Here is a 25,610-nt window from a genome sequence, read left to right as displayed (position 1 = left end):
GTTTCTTACAATAAAATTTTTTTAAAAGTTCACTCACTAATATAGTTCGTATTAGCAAGACCATAATGTCCTTTTTTTTCTGGCTGATTTCACTCAGCATAATGTCCTCAAGGTTCATCTACATTGTTACATGCTTCATAACTTTATTCTGTCTTACAGCTGCATAATATTCCATCGTGTATATATATACCACAGCTTGTCTGTTGATGGATATTTGGGCTGTTTTCATCTCTTGGCGGTTGTAAATAATGCTTCTGTTAATATCAGTGTGCAAATGTCCATTTATGTCCTTGCCTTCAGTTCTCTGAATATATATATAGTGATGGGATTGATATGGCAGTTCTGCACTTAGTTTCCTGAGGAACTGTCAGAATGCCTTCCAGAGTGGTTGCAGAGTGGAATTTACATTCCCCTCCAACAGTGGATAAGTGTGCCTCTTTGTCCTCATTATTTCATTCTAAAGTCGATTCTCTTTTCAATGTACCAGGCAAGGACCTATACTAAGGCATTGGTTACAGAGAAATTTATTTATTTATTTAGTTTAGATTTCAGAGATATTTAAGAGGTAGATTTACTAAGAGTTGGTGACCTTGGAGATGAGGGAGTGTTTGAAAATGACACTCAGGTTTTGATTTGAGTAGCTGGAAATAAAATTTTGGTTTGATATGTATTTACTAACAAGTATAATTCTGGGCTTTGATGAAGCTCAGCTTCTTCAGAGACTGTAGTCTTAGTGCCCTATTCTCCAAAATTAAAGCGAGAAAACCAATTTTCTTTCTGATTGAGACACCAGAGCCCCCTAGTAGACAGCCCCCTGTGGGCCTGGGTACTATCTCTTGTTTGAAGGACTTTTGGTTTTGTTTTTTGTTTGGTTGTGGGTTCATTTGCAGAACAGAACTGCTTGATTCCATTCTTTGTCTAATTATTTAACCCATTCCATATCAGAGTTAGCAGTACACCTTCATCTGTGCCCTCCTCATGTTCAATAAGAGGACAGTTATCTCCTGATAATCATTCCCATGCTCTAACGCTCTAACCAGGGGGTACTGAATCCTTTTTTTTTTTTTTTAATTTATTAAACATACCAACATATAAACACAAGCATTCTTACCATATGATCATTCCGTTCTACATATATAATCAGTATCAATCCTTATTTTTAACTAATTATATCTTCTACTTGCCTATGGTGCTATATTAATGTTAATTCTTTGTTTCAGAGCCATCATCAACCATTTTAACCCCAAAATTGAGTCCTATGCTGCTGTGAATCACATATCTCAACTATCAGAGGAGCAGGTAAGCCACTACTCACATTAGCATAACCCTAGCTGGTGGCTAAGATCAAGCAGTTACCTTCTTTCTTCCTGATGGCAGTGAGATTCTGCAACTGAGACTTCTAGTGGGGGTGGCAAGAGCCAGGCTGCAGGGAGGTATTAGTAAGGGATGGCTGAAAGGTAGTTTAAATATAGTGTTAGTTGCTGCTTCTGTGCCTTCTGAGGGTTTTGTTTAATTATATAAAAGATATGTAGGTGAAAATTTCTTTAATTATTGTTTTATAGTGAGTGATTAGGCATTTCTTTTTTTTTTAATTTTAGGCAGAGAGCAATTCTGACTTTTAAAAATATGAAAGGAAAACTTAGAAATGGGTGAAACTTCTAATAAGAAAAACTGAGTTTATCTTAATTTGAGGTACTTTGGCTCGTTAAAACACAAGCCCTCATTAGGACAAATTTTCCTAATAAATAGATTAAGTTGGAGATGCAGATATATATGTGTTTGTTTTCCTTTAGCCTGACCTGCTTTCTCCATTTCCCAAGGCATCTGCACTAAGCTTTGTAGTATGCAAACATGCAGATGGGCTTACTATGGCATGGGATTGAACTTAATGTTGAGGCTCTGAATCTTCTTTTTAAAAGCACAAAGTTAGACATCTTGTCCACACGATCTCTCTCTCTCTTCCCAATGTGCTCCCAAGTTGGAATGGTCCAGGGTATTCACAAGGTTAGGCAGACAACCCAGTAAGGAGGCTGCCATATGCTCTGCTCTCCCTTTTTAGCCAGTGCATCCCATTGTAAACCTCTGAGCCTCTTGCTGGCAAATGTGGTGTGACCATGTATTCAACATCCCTAAAAGCTATCCAGCTTGCCCAGTGAGGCATCAAGCCTTTTTCCTAACAATAATCCACCAGCGGCTCTTTCCTCAACCAGATGGACAGGACTCTTATTAGTCTGTCACTTATTTCCTTTGACATATTTGTTCTCTTTTGTGAGACCAGCTGTGAGTACCCATCCTCATATTTAAAACTGCTTTTATAAATGGCTTTCATTTCCTATTTTTCCCTCTTCTGCTTTTGGAGCATTCCTGAGTCCTGGTCTTTGATGCCATTGCTCTCTGTGAGGTGCTTGGTGATGCAACCTTTTTCCTGTTGAGCTAGTTCAAATCAATTTTACTATATCATTTTTATGCAAAAGTCAACATCTTGAATTTTGCAGTGAGAGAAAGGGTGATTTTCCTACCATAATGAGATCTGGTTGGTCTTAAAGCTTTTTGTAAAAAAAGAAAGGATGATATGTTTCCCCTGTCAGCCACATGCAGCATTCATCTCCTTGGAGCTTGAGGTCAGACTGAAATCTTTCTCAAGCAGTAGCAGCCACATACCAGTAATAAAAATCTACTTTGGCACATGAGGCAATCTCAAAAAGAATGATTAGCAAGCGTCTTTGCCTTCCTCCAACTTCTTTCAGAGTTAAATGAAGTGATGAAAGTGCCTCTCTCGAAAAGAGTCCATGAGCCAGAAGTAAGGCAGTTCATATTGAAAGAGAAATTTCTCAGCCCTGTGCAAGAATGGGGAAGAGATAACAACTCAAGGATTTATTTAGTTAGTTAATAAATAATTACATGCCTTAAGTATACAAGGTGTCTTGCTGGAAGTCCCCTTGGGGGAATGGTGAGAAAGGGGGAAAATTCAACTTCCCCAAGTGGAGAATTCCAGATATTCTCACAAGCAGTGGGGACAACCAAAGCAATAGGCTGAGCCCCCAATCTTGGGGTTTGTTCCATATGAAACTTAACCCCACAAAGGATAGGCTAAGCCTACTTAAAATTAGGCCTAAGAGTCACCCCCAAGAGAGCATCTTTTGTTGTTCAGATGTGGCCTCTCTCTCTCTCAGACAACGCAACAAGCAAACTCACTGCCCTCCCCCTCTCTACATGGGACATGACTCCCAGGGTGTGGACTCTCCTGGCAAGTGGGACAGAAATCCTAAAATGAGCTGGAACTCAGCATCAAGGGATTGAGGAAACCTTCTGGACCAGAAGGGGGAAGAGAGAAATGAGAGAAAGTAAAGTATCAGTGGCTGAGAGATTCCAAGCAGAGTCCAGAGGTTATCCTGGAGGTTATTCTTATACATTAAATAGATATCACTTTTTACTTAAGGCATAACAGAGAGGCTGGAGGGAACTGCCTGAAAATGTAGAGCTGTGTTCCAGTTGCAATGTTTCTTGAAGATGATTGTATAATGATATAGCTTTCACAGTGTGACTGTGTGATTGTGAAAACCTTGTGTCTGATGCTTCTTTTGTCTACCTTATGGACAGATGAGTAAAACATATGGATTAAAAAATAAATAAATAATGGGGAAACAAATGTTAAAATAAATTTAGTAGATTGAAATGCTAGTGATCAGTGAAAGGGAGGGGTAGGGGTTTGGTATGTATGATGAATTTTTTTTTTATTTCTATTTTCTTTTTATTTCTTTTTCTGAATTGATGCAAATGTTCTAAGAAATGATCATGATGATGAATATACAGCTATGTGATGAAAAAAAGATATTTTGCTGAGTAGTGGAGATCAGTGATAAATATTCTATGTATAGTTCTTGTTGTCATGGACATTTTACACACCCATTACTTTTCTTTTCACTTAAAAAAAATTTTATTTATTAATTTAAAAAGTAAGAAACAAAATAAAACAACATACATAATCAGTAATTCACAATATCGTCACCTAGTTGCATATTCATCATTTCTTAGAATATTTGCATTAATTCAGAAAAAGAAACAAAAAGACAATAGAAAAAGAAATAAAATGAACACAGGAAAGAAAAAAAAAAAAAAAGATTATACATACCATACCCCTTACCCCTTGCCTTCATTGATCACTAGCATTTCAAACTAAGTTTATTTTAACATTTCTTCCCCCTATTATTTTTATTCCATATGTTCTACTCGTCTGTTGACAAGGTAGGTAAAAGGAGCATTAGACACAAGGTTCTCACAGTCACACAGTTACATTGAGAAACCTATATCATTATTCACTCATCATCAAGAAACATGGCTACTGGAACACAGCTCTACATTTTCAGGCAGTTCCCTCCAGCCTCTCCATTACATCTTGAATAATAAGATGATATCTACTTGATGCATAAGAATAACCTCCAGGATAACCTCTTGACTCTGTTTGGAATCTCTCAGCCATTGACACTTTGTCTCATTTCCCTCTTCCCCCTTTTGGTTGAGAAGGTTCTTTCAATCCCTTGATGCTGAGTCTCCGCTCATTCCAAGATCTCTGTCCCACGTTGGCAGGAAGGTCCACACCCCTGGGAGTCATGTCCCACGTAGAGAGGGGTAGGGTGGTAAGACTGCTCATTGTGTTGGCTGGAGAGAGGGGCCACATCTGAGCAACAAAAGAGGCTCTCTTGGGGGTGACTCTTAGGCCTAAATTTTAAGTAGACTTGACCTATCCTTTGCGGGATTAAGTTTCATATGAACAAACCCCAAGACTGGGGGCTCTCTGCCTATAGCTTTGGTTGTCCACACTGTTTGTGAGAATATCAAGAATTCAACTTGGGGAAGTTGAATTTCTCCCCGTTCTCACCACTCCCCGAAGGGGGCTTTGCAGATACTTTTCCACTCACTGGTCGAATCACTCTGGGATTCATCAGGGCATCACTCTGGGCAAACCAACAAAATCTCATGTCCTACCTGAGATTTCAAGTACTTATGGTGTTCAATCAAGCTATCTACATAAGTTATGTTAGGAAATGCACTAGTCGAAATATAAATTTTGTACCAAATAAACATTTTTTGCTTTAGTCTCACACATAAGTTGACATTTTAAAATATTAATTACCATCTATTTTAGTACCCTGAAATAATGAATTCCTTTGTTCTTCCTCATGCAAAAACATTTTTAAAATTTGTACCTTGTACATTTCACTATTATTATATACTCTAGGCATTCCTAGATTATACCATCTCAATCTTTAACGTCTATCTTTCTTTCTGAGTTCAATATGTCCCCAGCCCTCCTCCCTCTATCATTCTCACATGCAGCTTCATTCAGTGTTTTAACATAATTATATTACAGTTAGGTAGTATTGTGCTGTCCATTTCTGAGTTTTTGTTTCCAGTCCTATTGCACAGTCTGTATCCCTTCAGCTCCAATTACCCATCCATTACCTCTTAACAATCCTTTTCACTTGAGAAAGAAGGTGATTCTATTGTAGGACCCTTTCTAAACTGCACTCAAAAATGTTGTTGCTTCTCTTCTGAAACTTTGAAGAGTATTAAATGACAGCACTAGGGTTCACTTGCTTTTATTCTCTGCCATATCATATTAGATATGATTTACTATTTTACTGCCTTGTTAATCTGCAACATGTGTTAGAGCAGTTTTCTCCCTTTGCTTTATGAACATTAACGTTTAATGTCACTTAATTTTAAGAGTATTCTCATCTTCCCAAAGTGCTGGCTTTGGGATGCAATAGGGCCCTGCAGTTGTTAGCAGCTGACTAAGTAGAAAAAAATCAAGAACTCAGTCCCCAAATAGATTATAAAGTATTCCTAAAATAAAACCTTAAAACCACGGTTAGGAGTTAACTGGAATTTATAGCATTTAGCAAATTAGCAGACAGGACAGGGCTCTTTGGAGATCTGCCTGCTCAGTTTGCCATTTTCTTCTAGGGAGAGATTTGTGAATTCTTGAGTTTTAATAATCCCAAATACATTCCAGCCTCTGTTTGAGGTATTTCAAAGTGATGGCTTGTAGATATATTATTGCTTATTAAACAAAGGCCAGTATCTCCCACTGGAATTTCTCTTCAGATGACACCAAAGAACAAGATAGATACCATTTTGCTCTTAATTCTCATTGGCTTCTTGGAAGGCAAAGCTTTTTTTGTATTAGAGAAATTGTAGGTTTACAGAAAGATCATATGTAAAATGAACAGCTCCATTTACCCTCTGCCCCAAACACACAGTTTTCCCTAACATTAACACTTTTTATATGTGATACCTTTGTATCAGCTGTTGAAAAAATATAATTGTAATTATATTATTAACTATAGTCTGTAGTGTACTTTAGGGTTCACCGTTAGTTTTGTACAGCCCTATGTTTATTTGTTTTTCACAAATTTTGATACTAATAACATATATACAACTTAAAAATTCCTCTCTTAACCACATTCAAATATGTAATTCAGCAGTGTTAGTTACATTCACTTTTCCATCACCCCACACAGAAACTCTTTTACCAATTAATCATGAATTCTCCATTCCCTACCCCTACCCTAGCCTCTGGTAACCTGTGTTCTAGTTTCTGACTCTCTGAATTAAAGCAAAGCATTTTAATTAGTTAATACCTTCAGTGTGACTGAGTGGTTGTGCATTTTCTAGCCTGATAAACAGTATGCCTTTTGATAATGTGTATGCAGGTGTCCTTTTTATCTGGGGTTGATTATGAAACTTTTTATATACCTCTTTTATTATTTACCCTGTCTTTTTGAAAAAAAAGGGTTATGGAGAAGGTACAGCTTGCTTTCTCAAGCACTTTTATGTTTATCCCCTAATGAGTTTGACTCATCTCTAGTACATCTTTTAAAAGTGTCCTTCAGAGCCTTTGCCCACCCTGAGCTGAGGTTTAGTTACTTTCCCTCCCCTACTGTGGCTTTTTTGTAAGCACTCACCCCTCGCTGATAGAGCCATTTGATATGTCCTAGCAAACTTGTTCACTGGGGAATAATGATTCCCAAAAAGATGAGGCTAAAGAATCAGAAAGGAAGGTCTAGAATGCATAGTGGGCTAAATGGTTTCCAATTTAGGGAACTGTGAGTCTGCTTTCTCAGTTTCCATGTCCCAAGGTTACATTTTCTTTGGCTCCAGTTGTATTCACTTCTAGCCTTCACCTCTTGGAAGAGGACATCACCATTGTCAGTCTTCCTAAATTCTGTTCTCCAGCTCCTCCTCCACCAGTGGCCAGCCCTATTTTCAGCAGTGATTTTTTTTTTACCCCAGGAGGATAGCTGAATCATACAACCTGTGTTTCACAGATAAATCGCAATGACCAATTTGTCTGTACTAAATGAATGTGGATGGAAGGTATTTCAGAGGAACCCTGCACCCCCAGGCTAAGCCTTGGGTCCTGATACTTTGAGGCCATCGTGACTTCCTAAGACCGTGCTACTTTCTGAGAAGTGTTTGGGAGAGGGGGAGGGGTAGCGTTCTCACCTCCCTAAACTCTTTCTTACTCCCTCTCCTCCTTTTCCTGCTTTTCAAGTTAGAAAAAACACTTTCTTTTTACTATTGACAGCATCATACTAGAGAAGGATTGTGCTGGTTTGAAAGGATGTATGTCCGCTAGAAAAGCCATGTTTTAATCAAAATCCCATTTCATAAAGGCGGAATAATCCCTATTCAATACTGTATGTTTGGATCTATAATTAGATCATCTCCCTGGAGCTGTAACCCAGTCAAGAGTGGTTGTTAAGCTGGATTAGTTGATGACATGTCTCCACCCATTTGGGTGGATCTTCATTAGTTTCTGGAGTCCTATAAAAGAGGAAACATTTTGGAGAATGAAGGAGATCTCTGAGAGAGCAGAGAATGACATAGCCATGAGAAGCAGAGTCTACCAACCAGCGTACTTGGAAGATAAAGAAGGAAAATGTCTCCCGGGGATTCTTCATGAAAACAGGAAGCTAGGAGAGAAAGTTAGCAGATGATGCCATGTTCTCCATGTGCCCTTCCAGTTGAGAGAGAAACCCTGACTGTGTTCACCATGTGGCTTCTCACTTGAGAGAGAAGCCCTGAACGTCATCAGCCTTCTTGAACCAAGGTATCTTTCTATGGATGCCTTTGATTGGACATTTCTATAGACTTGCTTTAATTGGGACATTGTCCTGGCTTAAGAACTATAAACTAGCAACTTATTAAATTCCCCTTTTTGAAAAGCTGTTCTGTTCCTGGTATATTGCACTGGCAGCTAGCAAACTAGAACATGTATCTACACTTGAGGTCTGCCCTGAGATTTCTTGAAATAATATTAACTAAGGTCCAAGAAGCAGGTTCAGCAAATTAGTACACACCCTGAAATTGTAAATGTGTATTTATACATATGTGGAGTTATTGTTTTTTTCGTGGAAGAGAATCAGTCTTTCATAAAATTCTCAACCAGTGTTTGACTCAAAATATATATATATGTATATATAGAAGCATCCAGAAGCTAAAAGCAAAAAAACCTGGGAAAAGGACCAGTAGAGCCAGCCACGTGCCTTGCCATGTGACAGAGGAGCCCAATATCAAACAACCTTTCTTTGAGGAAAAAGCACAGCCTATTGATGCCTTCATTTCATGGCCTCAGAACTGTAAACTTGTAAGAAATTATTGAGATGTCTTCACATACCATATATTCCATCCAAAATATACAGTCACTGTTTCACAGTATCATCACTTAGTTGTGCAATCATCATCACACTCAATTTGGACCATTTTCATTGCTCTGAAGAGAAAAATAATAGACAGACAAAAAGAAAACCCAAAATACCCCCTATCCCTTAGCTTCCCCCATTATTGACCCTCTAGTGCCAGTGTAGTCAACCTGTTACTGTTGGTGAAATAATATTAAGGTACTACTGTTAACTATAGTCCATAACTTACAATAGATCATTTTTCCCCATATACCACTCTGTTTGTGCTGGTTTGAAACTGTTATGTACTCCAGAAAAGCCTGCTCTTTTAATCCAGTCTTGTGGATGCAGACTTATTGTAGGTGGGATCTTTTGATTGGATTGTTTCCAAGGAGATGTGACCCACCCAATTGTGGGTAGGACCTTTTGATTAGATATTTCCGTGGAAATGTGACCCTGCCCATTCAGGGTAGGTATTAATTACTTTACTGGAGTCCTTTAAAAGGGAAACATTTTAGAGGCAGCACAGTTTGGAGAGCCAATACAGAAAGCAGAGAGACGGACCCAAGACACAGATGTTTGGATATGCAAACACCCCAGCAGAAGCCAGAAATACCCACAAGTGCTGAAAGAGCCATTTGAAAACAGAAATCTGGAGAGAAGAACAGCAGACATTGTAATGTGCCAGAGAAACCCTGGACACAATTGGCCTTTCTTGAGAGAAGGTATCCTCTTGTTGGCGCCTTAATTTGGATATTTTCATGGCCTTAGAATTGTAACTTGTGACTTGTAACTTAATAAATCCCCTTTAAAAGCCAGTCCATTCCTGGTATATTGCATTCTGGCTCTTTTATCTGTTTTGTGTGTGTGTGTGTGCGTGTGCGTGTGTGTGTGTGTGTGTGTGTATGTGTGTTGTTTTGCTTTGTTTTTTTTCTTATAGGCAGGCACCAGGAATCGAACCCGGGTCTCCGACATGGCAGGCAAGAATTCTGACACTGGGCCACTGTCGCACCACCCCATTCTGGCAGTTTTAGCAAACCAAAACACTATATTGACTCCTTTGTGGTGGTTCATGCAGGAACTTGTTTGTATTTGTCGTGTTGGTCAATGGCATGCACTACTTTAGACAACCCCTTTCAGCTGGGTTCATTGCAATATGGCACTATTGTTTGTCTCAGTGCTGGGCTGCCATCCCCTCTGTCCGTTCCCAGACATTTGAGTTCAATCTCATAAAAATCCTGTATGTATTGGGTAGCTGCTTCCCCTTCTCTGGCTTCTGCCTATCTCTAGGTATGTTTTAAGACTCAGTTTGCATATTCTGGTTGGTTCATATTGGTGGGGTCATGCAGTGTCAGTTGTTTTGTGTCTGACTTGTTTTGCTCAGCATTGTATCCTCAAGGTATGTCCATGTTACCACATACTTTAGGACCTCATTACTTCTTTTTTAAAACATTTTTAAAGGAATTTTTATTGAGGTATATTATATATTCACATACCATAGAATCATCCAAGGTGTAGTTAGTGGTTCACAGTATTATCATATGGCTGTGCGTTGATCATCACTCATTACTTCTAATTGCTGTATGTATTCCGTCTTACTGGAATCTTGCCATGTTTTGTTTGTTCACTCATCTGTTGGTGGACACTTGGATTGTTTCCATCTTTTGGTGTTTGTGAGTGGTACCACTGTGAACATTGGTGTGCAAGTGTCTGTTTGTGTACCTGCTTTCGGAACTTATGGGTATGTGTCAAGTGGTCGTGTATGCCAGGTCATGGGGCAACTCAGTATTTGGTTTTTGAGAGAGCTGCTGGGCTGTCTTCCACAGCGGCTGAACCATTCCCACCAACAGTGAATGGTGTTCCTGTTTGTCCAAGTGCTCTCCAGCATTTGTGGTTTCCTGTTTGCTTAGTAGTGGCCATTCTTGCTGGTGCAAGATGATGTCTCATTGTGGTTTTGAGTTGCATTTTACTGGTGGCTAGTGAGGATGAGGGTCTTTTTGTGTACTTTTTAGCCACTTGTGTTTCCTTTTTGGAGGAATGTCTGTTCATATGTTTTGCCCATTTTTTGATTGGGTTGTTTGTCTTTTTGTAGTTGAATTGTAGGATTGAATTGTCAAAGTCGTTTAAGGCACCAAAGTGTTCTATTTTCAGGAATTCCCATTTTTTGTTCTTTCTTTTGTTGCTTGTGCTTTGAATGTGAAGCATGAGAAGCTATAGCCTGTCACTGCATCTGGGGGATGTTTCCCGTGTTTTCTTCTGGTAGTTTTGCGGTGCCTAGTTGTTGTGTTTGGGTCCCTGATACATTTTGAGTTGATTTTTGGGTGGGGTATGTGATGGGGGTCTCTTTCATTCTTTTGTTTGTAAATGTCCAGTTTTTCCAACATAATTTGTTGATGAGACTGTTCTGTTGTGGACTGTTTTTTTGTGTTCCTTTAATATATTTGTTTTCTTAATGCCAGCACTTTGATTTACTGAGCTTTAGAGTGATTCTTGAAATCAGGGTGTTTTAGCCTTCCAAAACTTTTTGTCTTTTTCAGAACTGTTTTTGCTATTCTGGTTCTTTTCAATTTCCATACGAATTTTAAATCAGCTTGTCAATATCTAGAAAAATGCCTACCAGCATTTTTATTGGTATTGCACTGAATGCATAAACCAATTACGGGAGAAGTAAGAAGACTTAATATTGAATCTTCTGATAGTGAACAAGAATATCTCTACATTTATTTTGGTATTCAGTTTCTCTCAGCAACATCAATATGGTTTTCAATGTACAGGTTTTGCCTTCCTTTGTCATATTTACCTCTAAGTTTTTAATACATTTTATGCTATTGTAAATGTTACTGCTTTTTATAAATTTCAATTTCTTGTTGCTTGTTGCTAGTAAAAATAAAATTCTCTGTGTGTATTGATCTTATATTCTGCTAAATTTTTAAATTTATCTGTTCTTTTACCTTTTTTGTGTATACCATTAGATTTTTTACATTGAATACCATGTCATCTGTGAATAAAGATAATTTTATTTCTTCCTTTATATATATATATATAAATTTTTTAAGAGTCATTAGCTTAGGTGCTTTAAATTGTGTCTCATCCTTTCCTTACCCCAAATTCATCAGAATTTTTAAAATGTCCATTGAGGATCTTGAATTCCTTTCAGGCTGTCTACTATTTGTTTTGATGTACAATTGCTATGAAGTACTGATTTTTTTTATCAGCTCTAATTGCCCTTGTAAGCAGAAGAGGGCTTCATGACAGACCTTTGCAAAAGAATTCTTTAGAGCCCTGGATATATGGTGTATGTAGTGGCAGTTTAGGATTCGAGGTAAAATCATGCCTGACCACCTGATTCCTTAAGCTTTAAGTCACATTCATGACCAGTTTTATGCCTTTGAAATATCCGTTGGAGAACAAGTAAGTGATTGGCCACTCTTAACTTTCTTCAGCCTTCACTCAGCTATCAGTATACTGCCTGCTCTGTGCCTCATATTGTTCCAGGCATTTGAGGGTATACAGATGGTATAATAAAGTGCCTCTATATGGTATGGTAGCCCATGACAAACTGTGGGGGTCTGCTCTATAACTACTTGTTGAAGAGTGCTTTGAAAACTGTTGCTTTTTTCTTTGTTTGCTTTGTATATATGTTATATTATACAATAAAAGAAGTTAAAAAACAGCAACAACAATAAAGTGCCTCTGTTCTCAAGAGGAGTGAATAGTGTGAGATGGCTTAAAACAACATATTGTCTTCAGCCAAGCTGTACTAGCAACAGGATCCATGAGTTCCTGTGAGAAAAAGATTTCTGCAGGTGGTCAGGAAAGGCCGCGTGGAGGAGAGAATTGAATTGGACCTTGAAAGAGAAGTGGTGATTGAATAGATGGAGAAGCATAGATTGTGAAATAGTCTCAGCACCAGGACCTGAAAAGAACAGAAAGAATAGAGGAGTCTCAGAGTTCCTGCAAGTCATGTCCTTGGATCACAGAGCACCCAGAGGGTGGGTGACTTAAAAATGCAGTTCAGTCATTTAAATTGTTATCATAGCCTCCATAATTCCTTGTGCACTGACACTCATCTCTGTACTTCCTTTGATTCCATTCACAAGCATTTTTCAAGGGCCAAGTATGAACCAGGCTCCATACTAGGTATTTGATAGGGCCTAATGGGCAGACCTGTCTTGAAACTGGTGTTCCTTTCAACCAAGTGATCCAGGGGCTTTCTGAAAATTCCTCTACATACAACTTTAGAAATTTTCTGAGAAGGTCAAAAAGGTGACTGGCTGGCACCCCTGTATATCACAGGACCATAGGCCAATGAAACCAGATTCCTAAGCATGCTACATAAGAAATTTTGATGAGATTTTCGCGTCCTAGCATTCAAAGGCTTTGGATTTTTTATTCAGGGGAGGCTTATATGTTATATATTATAAGCAATATCTTCAAAAGTATTATGACAAAGCACGGTCTCAATTATTTGTAGGAGTGGGTAAAGCAAATTAGGGAAACAAACAAAAAATGTTTAATATATGAGTGAATGGAGGTGAGTTTGGAGGCTCTTAATTTCCATAAACTAGTAATCTTTCTAAACGTCTTTTGATTTTCTCATTATCCTATGATAAGGGCCCCTACAAAAAACTGCTAGGTGTTTAGAAATCGAATGAAGTCTTGATTCTCAGAGAGAGGAGTGAACCACTAACAAGAGGAGAGCCCCAGTTTGTGGGGCACAACATTGTCAGGGGCCCTGGGTGGCACCCATTACTTGAGGACATCTAGGAAGAAGTGTGGAAAGATCTTGGAGAGATTAGGAATTTCAGGCCTCATGAAGAAGTTGTTGGCCAGTGGCATGCTAGTAAATGTTTGATAACCAATGGAGGAGGGGATAGTAAGGAATGAAAGGGGATAGAGATAGGGCTGCCTTCTAGTGTTTGCTGAATATTCACACCATGGTACCAATGTGAAGTCACCTGGCTTGCAAAATTTCTGAAAATTTTAAGTCAGCTCTCATAGACAAGAGACAAGAGACAAGCTTGTCTCATAGACAAGCTTGCTTGTGTGAGCAAGCTCCAGCAAACCATTGGTGTTGAGAAAAACTGGGATAAGGGAGTGAGTGTGGATTACTTTTCCCTTGGGAGCCAATCATAAAAAAATTTTCCCCAGGGCAGCTATGGACCTCAAACAGAGCAGTCGAGGCCTCTGAGCAGCCCTCTCTGAGAACCCCTGTGTTGTTTGCTATTCTTAGCACAGGATCCTGACCAACATGAAAGGTAGCCTTGGCAGAGGTATGTGCTGGAGAGCTGAAGTTTAAGACTACCACTATAACCATAATTCATTTTCCTGTTCTTGGCAGTATGCTTTTCTACAACAGCCTGTAGTTTTGCATTGTCTGTGTGTAGCCATGAGCGATGGCTGCTGTGGGAACTCTTATTGAGTGTAAGCATGTCACACAAGCATCAGCTCTCTGACCCTGCCTTCCTTGTTGCCTTTGTTTAGATTCTGGTATTTCAGTTCATTTGTTTGACAGAGAAAAAGTTTGATATGAATTGTTTGTTCCCTGGACTTTAGTTGGTCACTGCATTCATTAAAGCAGAAAAGGTGCAAAGTCTAGGGCAGGGGGATTTCCCCATAGCTGTTTGTCCTCCAAAATCAACCTTAGGTAATATAGGACATCTTGAGAAAGTCCACATGAGAGAATCAGGTGACTGATTATGTGTTGCTAAGATGACCACTTTTATTTGGACCAGGAGGTAAGCAGTGCTCCCAGAGGTCCAAGTACTGTGAATTAAAAATAGACAATAAATGGATAAAAGGAAAGGAACAGCTAGTAGTTATTGATAAGCTCTATGTGCTGGATACTTTTATATGGGTTGTTTACTTAATTCTTAGAACTATTTGGGGTAGGTATAATTATCCTCATTCATAGATGGGGACACTTAAAGAGGCTAATTTGTCCAAGTTCACACAGCTATTTGTGGTAAAGCCATAGTGTGAACCTAGGTCTGACTCCAAAGTTTAAGCTTTTATTACATTTCATCAGCCTGGAACATGTGTAACAACCTAAGCTTGTCAGCTTTTTGAAGGAAGGGGACAGCTGGGGACAGGAAGGTGAAGGAGAAGCAAAGAGAGTGAAGATAACAGGTCTTATTCCTGGAGAATGGGAGAAGTTCTGGATTGGAAAGGACCCATTCATTTGAGAATTAAAACCCATAAATGCATCTCCAGGTCTGCCCGCAGGGAGAAGAAAGTACTGAACAGAGGCCTGGAGCGTTTGCCTGCCTGTCAGGTAGAAATGCCTAAGCAGAGGCTCCTGACTCTGTATAACTTATAAATGAGATGAGTTTCTGTTCCAACCAAATATGCCAGGAAGGTCACTGTAAGAAAACGTACCCACAAACCAAAGGGGCACAGTGATTTTTAATTTATTTTAATTTTTTTTTTTTTAGATGAGTTCTGGTTGGTTTTATTAAAGAAAATTTTTACTTGTTTTACCTTTTGTCAGTTTGTTCTGGCATGGTTCTAATGATAGCACAATTTGGATCAATATAGCCAGTGTGCATACCCTAATATTTTCCACACACTGTGTCCAATTCAGTATTATTGCTACTATAGTGATAGACAACAGTTTTGTACTATTGCAATACCCTGTTTCTGATTTCCTCAAGATCACTGTGTTGGCAGTTGTTGGCAAGCATGACCAGTTTGTTTGTGTATCGTGGAGGCGCGGGAGGGAAGGGGGAGACAGTGTTAGAACTAGTAGACATTGCAGTAGTTGTTGGCTTTTGAAGAGGTTATAGGAGACAGTAGTCGCCTAAAAAGAGCCTTTAGTTGAGTTATTAGATGAGACAGTATGGGTAATATTTCCATCTTCAGTTTGGTTTTTAGCTGCTTCCTTCTTCCAAATAGATCTTTGGGAACCTTGTTTTATTTCTACTATGACCTCTTCCCAGGAGGTGGCTCAGAAATCTATAAGGTATGCTCAGAAGAGCATGATTTGCCACTGTGCTAACATCAGAGGCCAGAAGCATCATCATGAAAACTTTATCTCTGTTTTAAGCAATATTAACTGGAAACATTTTGGGTAAGTACCCTAATAGCATCTTAACCTCTCATAGTGCTACTGTTCAAAGAATATTGAAACCTCAAAGAATGACCCACCCAGCTACAAAGGAAGCTGTGGATAGCCCACAGATGGAATTTCTGGTAAAGGATTCTGCCTGCTATGGAGGGATGGGTAAGTAAGGCCTGGCAAGAGAACAGATTCCTTGTCGAATTTCCAGGGAGTCAGGAGCAAAGAGACAGTGTTTTTGTCTCCCTCCCTGAGATGTGATCTTTTTCTAAGGAAAGAAACCTCAAGTGGGGAGGACAAAGAGACATCTGCCTCTCGACTTGAGCTGGGCAGAATCCCTCAATTGAAGTAAGCCATAGAGAAGAAAGCCTGATGTGGATTTTGTGTATCATGTTTTCCACACCCCCATTACATTGGCTTCCTTTTAGTATGATTGGATGCCTTGCTTTGCAGAATAAGGACTTCATTGTGTTGGGTCTGAAATTAGCACAAAGAAAAGCTTCACAAGGGGTATCTAGGGCTTCTACCAAATCAAGGCAGGGAAGCTGGAGCTACTGCTCAGGGAAATTTTTTTTTCTTATAAATATTTTTTAATATGACCATACAATATTTGCCCTTTTGTTTCTTGCTTATTTTACTTCACATAATATCTCCCAGTTTCATTCACATCGTTACATGCCTCACAACTTTGATCCTTTCTGGAGTCATACAATATTCCATCATATATATACACCACAGTTCATCATTTTACTTCTCAGTCAGTGTATCCTTTAGCCACCTCTATCCAATGGGCATCATATAGTCAACACTCCATTAGACAATCATCAACACTCTCAATTTTAGACAATTTTCATTATTCTCAAGAGAAATATATCAAATAAACATACCCTCACCAAACAGAAAATCCAAACCTCTCTTTAACTCTTGTCCCTCCCCCATCCTCCAATTAATTATTACTGTGGTACTGTTTTTTGTTTTGTTTTGTTTTTTTAATTTTTTTATTAAAAAACAAATTACAGAGAGAAACACAAACATTCCCAATATGTGATCCTTCCATTCTACATATATAATCAGTAATTCACAATATCATCACATAGCTACAGATTCATCATCCTGCTCATTTCTTAGAACATTTGCATCAATTCAGAAAAAGAAACAAAAAGACAACAGAAAAAAAAAACATACCCACCATACCCCTTACTCCTCCCTTTCACTGATCACTAGCATTTCAAACTAAATTTATTTTACATTTGTTCCCCTTATTATTTATTTTTATTCCATATGTTCTATTCATCTGTTGACAAGGTAGATAAAAGGAGCATGAGACACTAGGTTTTCACAATCACACAGTCCCGCTGTGAAAGCTACACCATTATATAATCATCATCAAGAAACATGACTACTGGAACATAGTTCTACATTTTCAGGCAGTTCCCTCCAGCCTCTCCATTTCCTCTTAGATGACAAGGTAGTATCTACTTAATGCATCAGAATAACGTCCAGGATAACCTTTCTACTCTGGTTGGAATCTCTCAGCCATTGACACTTTGCTCATTTCACTCTTCCCCCTTTTGGTCGAGAAGGTTTTCTCAATCCCTTGATGCTGAGTCTGAGTTCATTCTTGGATTTCTGTCCCACATTGCCAGGAAGGTCCACATCCCTGGGAGTCATGTCCCACATAGACAGGGGGAGGGTGGTGAGATTGCTTGTTGTGTTGGCTGGAGAGAGAGGCCACATCTGAGCAACAAAACAGTCTCTCTTGGGGGTGACTCTTAGGCTTAATTTTAAGTAGGCTTGACCTATCCTTTGTGGGGTTAAGTTTCATATGAACAAACCCCAAAACTGGGGGCTCAGCCTATAGTTTTGATAGTCCACACTGCTTGTGAGAATATCAAGAATTCAACTTGGGGGAGTTGAATTTTCCCCCGTTCTCACTATTCCCCAAAGGGGACTTTGCAAATACTTTTCCGCTCACTGATCAAATCACTCTGGGATTCATCGGGGCATCACTCTACAAACCAACAAAATCTCATGTCTTACCTAAGGTTCCATGTACTTATGTTGTTCAACCAAGCTATCTACATAAGTTATATTAGGAAATGCACTAGTCGAAATATAAATTTTGTACCAAATAAACATTTTTTGCTTTAGTCTCACACATTAGTTGAAATTTTAAAATATTAATTACCGTGTATTTTCAGCACCCTGCAGTAATGACATTCCTTTGCTCTTCCTCATGCAAAAACATTTTTTATGCATATGTAGAATGGAATGATTTCTAAATGTTGGGCTAATTTCTTTTTTTTCTTTAATTAATAAAAAAAACATTTTTTAAATTTGTATATTTAGTCACTGTCATTATACACTCTAGGCAATCCTAGATTATACCATCTCAATCTTTGTCGTCTATCTTTCTTTCTGATTTCATTTGTGCCCCCAGCCCTCTTCCCTCTATCATTCTCACATTCAGCTTCATTCAGTGTTTTAACAAAATTGTATTACAGTTAGGTAGCATTGTGCTGTCCATTTCTGAGTTTTTACATTCAATTCTGTTGCACAATCTGTTCCCTTCAGCTCCAATTACCCAATATCTTACCCTATTTCTATCTCCTGATGGTCTCTGTTACCAACGAAATTCTCCAAGTTTATTCACTAATGTCAGTTCATATCAGTGAGACCATACAGTATTTGTCCTTTCTGGCTAATCTCACTCAGCATAATGTCCGTAAGGTCCATCCATGTTGTTACACACTTCATAACTGTATTCTGTTTTACAGCTGCATAATATTCCATCATATGTATATACCACAGTTTGTTTAGCCACCCCTCTGTTGATGGACATTTTGGCTGTTTCCAACTCTTGGTAATTGTAAATAATGCTGTTATAAACATTGGTGTGCGAATGTCCATTTGTGTCCTTGCCCTCATGTCCTTTGAGTAGAGACAGCATATAGATGCGTCCCGTTCCCTTATCCATTCTGCCAGTCTGTGTCCCCCGATTGGGAAGCTTAATCCATCAACATCAGTGTTCTTACTGCCCAGGCTTTTTGCCTTTTGGCTTTTATATGTCCTTCTAATTTTCCTTCTTTTTACTTTTACTCGAAGTCTTCCTTTCTACACTCTTCTCTACACCTCTCTCTTCTGCCTTCGTATCTGTCTCTAGTGCTCCCTTTAGTATTTCTTGCAGAGCTGGTCTCTTAGTCACGAATTCTCTCAGTGATTTTTTTGTCTGAAAATGTTTTAATTTCTCCCTCATTTTTGAAGGACAGTTTTGCTGGATATAGAATTCTTGATTGGCAGTTTTTCTCTTTTAATAATTTAAATATATCATCCCACTGTCTTCTTGCCTCCATGGTTTCTGCTGAGAAATCTACGCATAGTCTTATTGGGCTTCCCTTGTATGTGATTGATTGCTTTTCTCTTGCTGCTTTCAAGGTACTCTCTTTCTCTTTGACCTCTGACATTCTGATTAGTAAATGTCTTGGAGTACATCTATTTGGATCTGTTCTCTTTGGGGTACGCTGCACTTCTTGGATCTGAAATTTAAAGTCCTTCATAAGAGTTGGGAAATTTTCAGTGGTAATTTCCTCCATTAGTTTTTCTCCTCCTTTTCCCTTCTCTTCTCCTCCTGGGACACCCACAGCACGTATATTCGTGCGTTTCGTATTGTCTTTCAGTTCCCTGAGTCCCTGCTCATATTTTTCCATTTTTTTCCTATAGTTTCTGTTTCTTGTTGGATTCCACCTGAGTTGGGCTTCAACCCTCCCCTGGGGAAGGCACAGGTTCCAGACAAGCCCTCAAAACGAGTTTGTTTCTGCCTATGCCCGGGGCAGTTGCAACCTGAGCCCTATTGCTGTATCCAAAGGCAGTCAAGCCTTTGTAGAAACACAGCCACAAAAACCTCTGTTTCCTTCTCTTTTTTTCCTTTTTCCATCAGCCCTGCCCCCTTGGTGCTGGGTCAAAAATGAGCGACCTCTGCTTTGACCAGGTTCACCTGAGCTGGGGGCCTATTTTTAGTAGTCAGGATTTGTTAATTAATTCCACAATTGGTGTTTGATTGGGCTCAGCCCCTGCTGCTTGTAAAGTCTGTTTCCTTTCCCCTCTGGGAAGCAGCTGTGGGGGAGGGACGCCAGCTGCTGTGGCTTGGGGAACTCACGGTCCTGGGGAGGCTCATAGCTGGTCCATACTGGGGTACGCTGTGTGTCCGATCACTGACGTGGCCCCAGGAGCTGTTCTGTATTGTTCCTGGTTTTTTACTAGTTGTTCTGGAGGACAAACTAAAATGCACAGATTGCTGAGCCGCCATCTTGGCCGGGAAATTTTTTTAAAACTCACTGTCAGCAAAATGTATATTTTGGGTAGCTCATTATCTAATTTAACTTCTATGGTCAGTTTATTCAAACACAATAATTACATGGAATCTTGAATAGCATGTAAGATTTTGTTGGCTTGCAGGTTAGTGTGATGCTCTGATACATCCCAGAGTAATTTGGGCAGAGAATAAAAAATGTATTTGCAAAAGTCCCCATGGAGGACTGGGGAGAAAGGAGCAGATATTCAACTTCTCCATCTGGGGAATTCCTGATATTCTCGCAAGCAGTGGGGACAACCAGTTCGATAGGCTAAACCCTCTATCTTGGGTTTCAACCCTATGAAACTTATTCCTGCAAAGAAGCTAAGCCTACTTATAGTTATGCCTAAGAGTCACCCTCAGAGAACCTCTTTTGTTACTCAGATGTGACCTCTCTCTAAGCCAACTTGGTAGGTGAACTCACTGCCCTCCTCGCTATGTGGGACATGACTCGGGTGTAAACCTCCCTTGCAGTGTGGGACAGGACTCCTGGGATGAGCCGAGAGCCAGCATTATGGGATTGAGAAGGCCTTCTTGACCAAAAGGGAGAGGAGAGAAATGAAACACTAGCATTTCAAACTAAATTTATTTTAACATTTGTTCCCCCTATTATTTATTTTTATTCCATGTATTCTAGTCATCTGTTGACAAGGTAGATAAAAGGAGCATCAGACACAAGGTTTTCACAATCACACAGTCACACTGTGAAAGCTATATCATTATTCAGTCATCTCCAAGAAACATGGCTACTGGAACACAGCTCTACATTTTCAGGCAGTTCCCTCCAGCTTCTCCCTCACATCTTGAATAACAAGGTGATAACCTCTCGACTCTGTTTGGAATCTCTCAGCCATTGACACTTTGTCTCATTTCACTCTTCCCCCTTTTGGTCGAGAAGGTTTTCTCAATCCCTTGATGCTGAGTCTCAGCTCATTCTAGGATTTCTGTCCCACGTTACCAGGAAGGTCCACACCCCTGGGAGTCATGTCCCACACAGACAGGGGAAGGGTGGTGAGGTTGATCGTTGTGTTGGCTGGAGAGAGAGGCCACATCTGACCAACAAAACAGGCTCTCTTGGGGGTGACCCTCAAGCTTAATTTTAAGTAGACTTGACCTATCCTTTGTGGGGTTAAGTTTCATATGAACAAACCCCAAGACTGGAGGCTCAGCCTATAGCTTTGGTTGTCCACACTGCTTGTGAGAATATCAAGAATTCAACTTGGGGAAGTTGAATTTCTCCCCGTTCTCACCATTCCCCAAAGGGAGCTTTGCAAATACTTTTCCACTCACTGATCGAATCACTCTGGGATTCATCGGGGCATCACTCTGGGCATACCAACAAAATCTCATGTCCTACCTGAGATTCCAAGTACTTATGGTGTTCAATCAAGCTATCTACATAAGTTACATTAGGAAATGCACTAGTCGAAATATAAATTTTGTACCAAATAAACATTTTTTGTTTTAGTCTCACACATAAGTTGACATTTAAAAATATTAATTACCATCTATTTTCAGCACCCTGCAGTAATGACATTCCTTTGTTCTTCCTCATGCAAATACATTTTTAAAATTTGTACATTTTGTCTCTATTATTATACACTCTAGGCATTCCTAGATTATACCATCTCAATCTTTAACATCTATCTTTCTTTCTGATTTCATTTATGCCCCCAGCCCTCCTCCCTCTATCATTCTCACATGCAGCTTCATTCGGTGTTTTAACAAAATTGTATTACAGTTAGGTAGTATTGTGCTGTTCATTTCTGGGTTTTTACATTCAGTCCTGTTGCACAATCTATATCCCTTCAGCTCCAGTTACCCAATGTGTTACCCTATTTCTATCTCCTGATGGTCTCTATTATCAACGAAATATTCCAAGTCTATTCACTAATGTCAGTTCATATCAGTGAGACCATACAGTATTTCTCCTTTTGTTTCTGGCTAATCTCACTCAGCATAATGTCCTCAAGGTCCATCCATGTTGTTACATACTTCATAACTTTGTTCTGTCTTAAAGCTGCATAATATTCTATCGTATGTATATACCACAGTTTGTTTAGCCAAGTAAAAATATTTTTTAAAAAAAGAGAGAAAGAAAAGAAAGTCACTGTCACCACTCCTTTAACCAACTGACAGCCTCTCACTAATCACCCCCTGTGTGGTTCATTATGTGGTCCACCTTGCTGAAGGGCAGGACCAGCCTGTTAGATCAGTAACTCTAAGGGCAGTAAAGAGTCCTTTGGTAGTAGGCTTGAAAGACATGGATGAACTAGAAAAACTGGGCATTGGTTTTGGTCCTGAGGTATACATGCTGAAAATGGAAAGAGGGGGAAATCCTCTGCATATTAAATGCAGGAAATTTACCTTTAAAGGCAATTTGCTTTTCTTTAGCTTAAGAGATTTGCATCCACCTTTTGGGTCATTATTTCCAAACACTATAGTGTATTATTGTGCCCTGGAGAGATACTTAAGTTATCTTGGTTAGAAAGTCACTGTAAGCACCCTAAGGAAGGAGGGATGACCACTCAGTGGGATCTGTGGTTTTATCATCAGATTGTTATTTGTTCTAGTTCCTGTGCTGTTAGCTGTTTTTTTTTGTTGTTGTTGTTTCAGGTACTCTAAAGCAAAATATTTTGCAAAAGACCCAATTCTTGCCCCTAAAAGGAATCCACAGGATTTTTTGCTTCAGGGTGTCTGTAGTTTAGTGCAGTAGGACAGAGAATAGATGCCCTGGCTTAAAAGATCCCCAGATTTCACTTATACTCTGCAAAGAAGTAGCTGTAATGTGCCAGACCAGGGGCAACAAAAATGGAAAAATCGTAGTTGCCTTTGAGGACTTCATAGTATAAGGTATCAGAGTCTAAGTCTTGCTAACTCGCCTTTCTGCTCCCCTGTACACTTTTCTCAGCTGATTTCTATGGAATTTTTGCAGCAGCCCCACCTGAGCCTTGATAAGCCTATGAAGGACAGGTTAAACCTCCCTGTTTTCCTCTAATCCCCAATATCTTTCATACTTGCCTCAGTTTCATAAAAAAGGCAAAAGTAGAGCCCTCATAGATGTCTTTATAGTTCCTGAGTTGTTCTTGAATGGAGGAGAGCAAAATGAGGTGTTGAGGAAATACTAAAAACTCCTACCTTAGAGTTACTGATAAAGCAATTTGAAATATTCTTGCCCCAACCCAAAGTGGAATAGTCAGCAAAAAAAGACATAGGCTTACTGCCCATGGCTACACATCTTTTTTTTACTGGACATGATTCTCTGGGCTTATTTTTACCTTTATTGAGGTATAGTATGTGACCAAGACTACAGTCAAGATAGAGAGTATTTCCATCACCTGAAAAAGTTCTCTTATGCCACTTTGTAGTCAGTCCTCAGCCCAACTCTGGGCGCTAGGCAACCGTGGCTGTGCTTTTTCTGCCACTGTAGATTAGATCTGTCTTTTATAGAACTTCATATAAATGAACCCAAGCAATATGTACTCTTTTTGTACCTGCTTTCTTTCTGAGATTCAGCTGCATTATGACACTTCTAGGTATTTACCTAAGAGAAATGAAAATATTTGTCCACTGAAGGACTGCTTTATAGCAGTGTTATTCACGTAACCAAAATGTAGGAACAAACCAAATAATAATCTCCATTGGACCCAAACTAGTTTTATCATAAGGTGTTTTTTATCATCAACTCTGTAGGATATTTTCCATGTTCTCGAAAAATCCATGTAGGTCAATTGTTTTTGCCTTCTGGTAAAGCTCTTCTTGGAAAGGGATCCTCACCTGGCAATACCAAATGCAACAGTTGCTTTATTTTAGTTAATATATCTTTACTAAAATTTAAGGAATAATATTATAATAATCCTGCTTTTAACTATAGTCCATTGTTTACATTAGGGCTCATTGTTGCTATTATAGTCCTATATATATATATTTTTTTATTTAATTTTTTGTGTTTGTCCTATGTATTTTTTTTAACTTTTTTATTGTATAGTATAACATATATACAAAGCAAAGAAATTATAAAGCAATTCTTTTCAAAGCCCTCTTCAACAGGTAGTTATAGGATAGATCCCAGAATTTGTCATGGGATACCATATGACCCTCTCAGATTTTTCCTTCTAGCTACTCCAGAATATAGCATACTAGAAGGCTTAAATTTTTTTTATCACCACAACCGACTTTTTTTCTTTCTTTTTTGTGAAAAATAACATATATACAAAAAAGCAATAAATTTCAAAGCACAGCACAACAATTAGTTGAAGAACATATTTCAGAATTTGGTATGGGTTACAATTTCACAACTTTAGGTTTTTACTTCTATCTGCTCTAAGATACTGGAGACTAAAAGAGATGTCAGTTTAATGATTCAGCAATCATACTCATTTGTTAAATCCTATCTTCTCTGTATAGCTCCACCAACACCTTTGATCTTTCTGTCCCACTCTTTAAGGGTGTTTGGGCTATGGTCATTCTAACTTTTTCATGTTGGAAGGGTCTGTCACTAATAAGGGGTAGGGAGATGGAACTAGCTGATGTTCTGGAGAGGCTGGGCCCTCTGAGTTTCAGGACTTATCTGGTCCAGGGATCCATCTGGAGGTTGTAGGTTTCTGGAAAATTACAGTAGTGCATGGAACCCTAATGGAATCTTATATATTGCCCTAGGTGTTCTTTAGGACTGACTGGAATGGTGCTGGTTGGGTATGGCAGGTTATGATAGGTAGCAATGTCTAATTAAGAGCAGCCTCCATAGTAGCCTCTTGACTCTATCTGAACTCTCTCTGCTGATGATACTTTATTAGTTACATTTCTTTTTTCCCCTTTTGGTCAGGAATTTTTGATCCCACACTGCCAGGGCTGGATTCATCCCTGGGAGTCATCTCCCATGTCGCCCGGGAGACTTTCATCCCTGGATGTCGTGTCCCACGTAGTGGGAAGGACAATGATTTCAGTTACAGAGTTGGACTTAGAGAGAGTGAGGCCACATCTGAGCAACAAAAGAGGTCCTCCAGAAGTGAATCTTAGGTATACCTATAGGTAGGCTAAGATTCTCTGCTAGCTACATAAGCTTCACAAAGTAAGCCTCAAGATCAAGGGCATGGCCTATTGATTTGGGTATCCCTAAAATTTGACACAGTATCAGATTTCCTGATGACAAAGTTTAAGAGCTCCATATTTTTTCTCCCATCCCTCAAGGGACTTTGCCAATACTTTTTTTTTCAGGGGGTCGGTGCGGGTACATGGTCCAGGAAATAGAACCCAAGTCTCCCGCATGGAAGGCAGGCATTCTACCCGTGCACCCACCAGTACTTTTTGATTATCTGCTTAATATACTCTAGGATGTATCTAGACATTACATTAGGCTATACAGAGTTAAAGGACCGCTTTCTACACTTGATCTTAGCCAAAAGGCTGAGAAGCGATAAAGGACCACTTTCTTATTCTGGGCTCCCTGTGTTTCAGTTGTTCAAATGAGCTATATAGATAAGTTGAGTTACATTGTGTGGTACAGAAAATTTGG

General features: G+C 39.2%; 1 protein-coding gene across 5 annotated transcripts in view; it reads left to right on the top strand.

Annotated features, from left to right (window-relative positions):
- ARMH3 (armadillo like helical domain containing 3) overlaps positions 1–25,610 on the top strand; it is a 365,667-nt gene that overhangs the window by 305,267 nt on the left and 34,790 nt on the right. For 4 of the 5 annotated variants that reach the window (XM_077125817.1, XM_077125814.1, XM_077125815.1 and 1 more), the window contains one exon: positions 1,221–1,299. The exons of the other annotated variant lie outside the window; for it this stretch is intronic. In XM_077125817.1, the coding sequence (XP_076981932.1) occupies positions 1,221–1,299 (79 nt within the window). The remainder of the gene's footprint in view (positions 1–1,220; positions 1,300–25,610) is intronic. 5 annotated transcript variants of the gene reach the window in all.

Source organism: Tamandua tetradactyla, chromosome 13 (assembly GCF_023851605.1).
Source record: "Tamandua tetradactyla isolate mTamTet1 chromosome 13, mTamTet1.pri, whole genome shotgun sequence".
In the NCBI taxonomy this organism is placed as follows: Eukaryota; Metazoa; Chordata; class Mammalia; order Pilosa; family Myrmecophagidae; genus Tamandua; species Tamandua tetradactyla.
The sequence above is the reverse complement of the archived record's forward strand: the minus strand, read 5'-3'. Positions and strand labels throughout refer to the sequence as shown.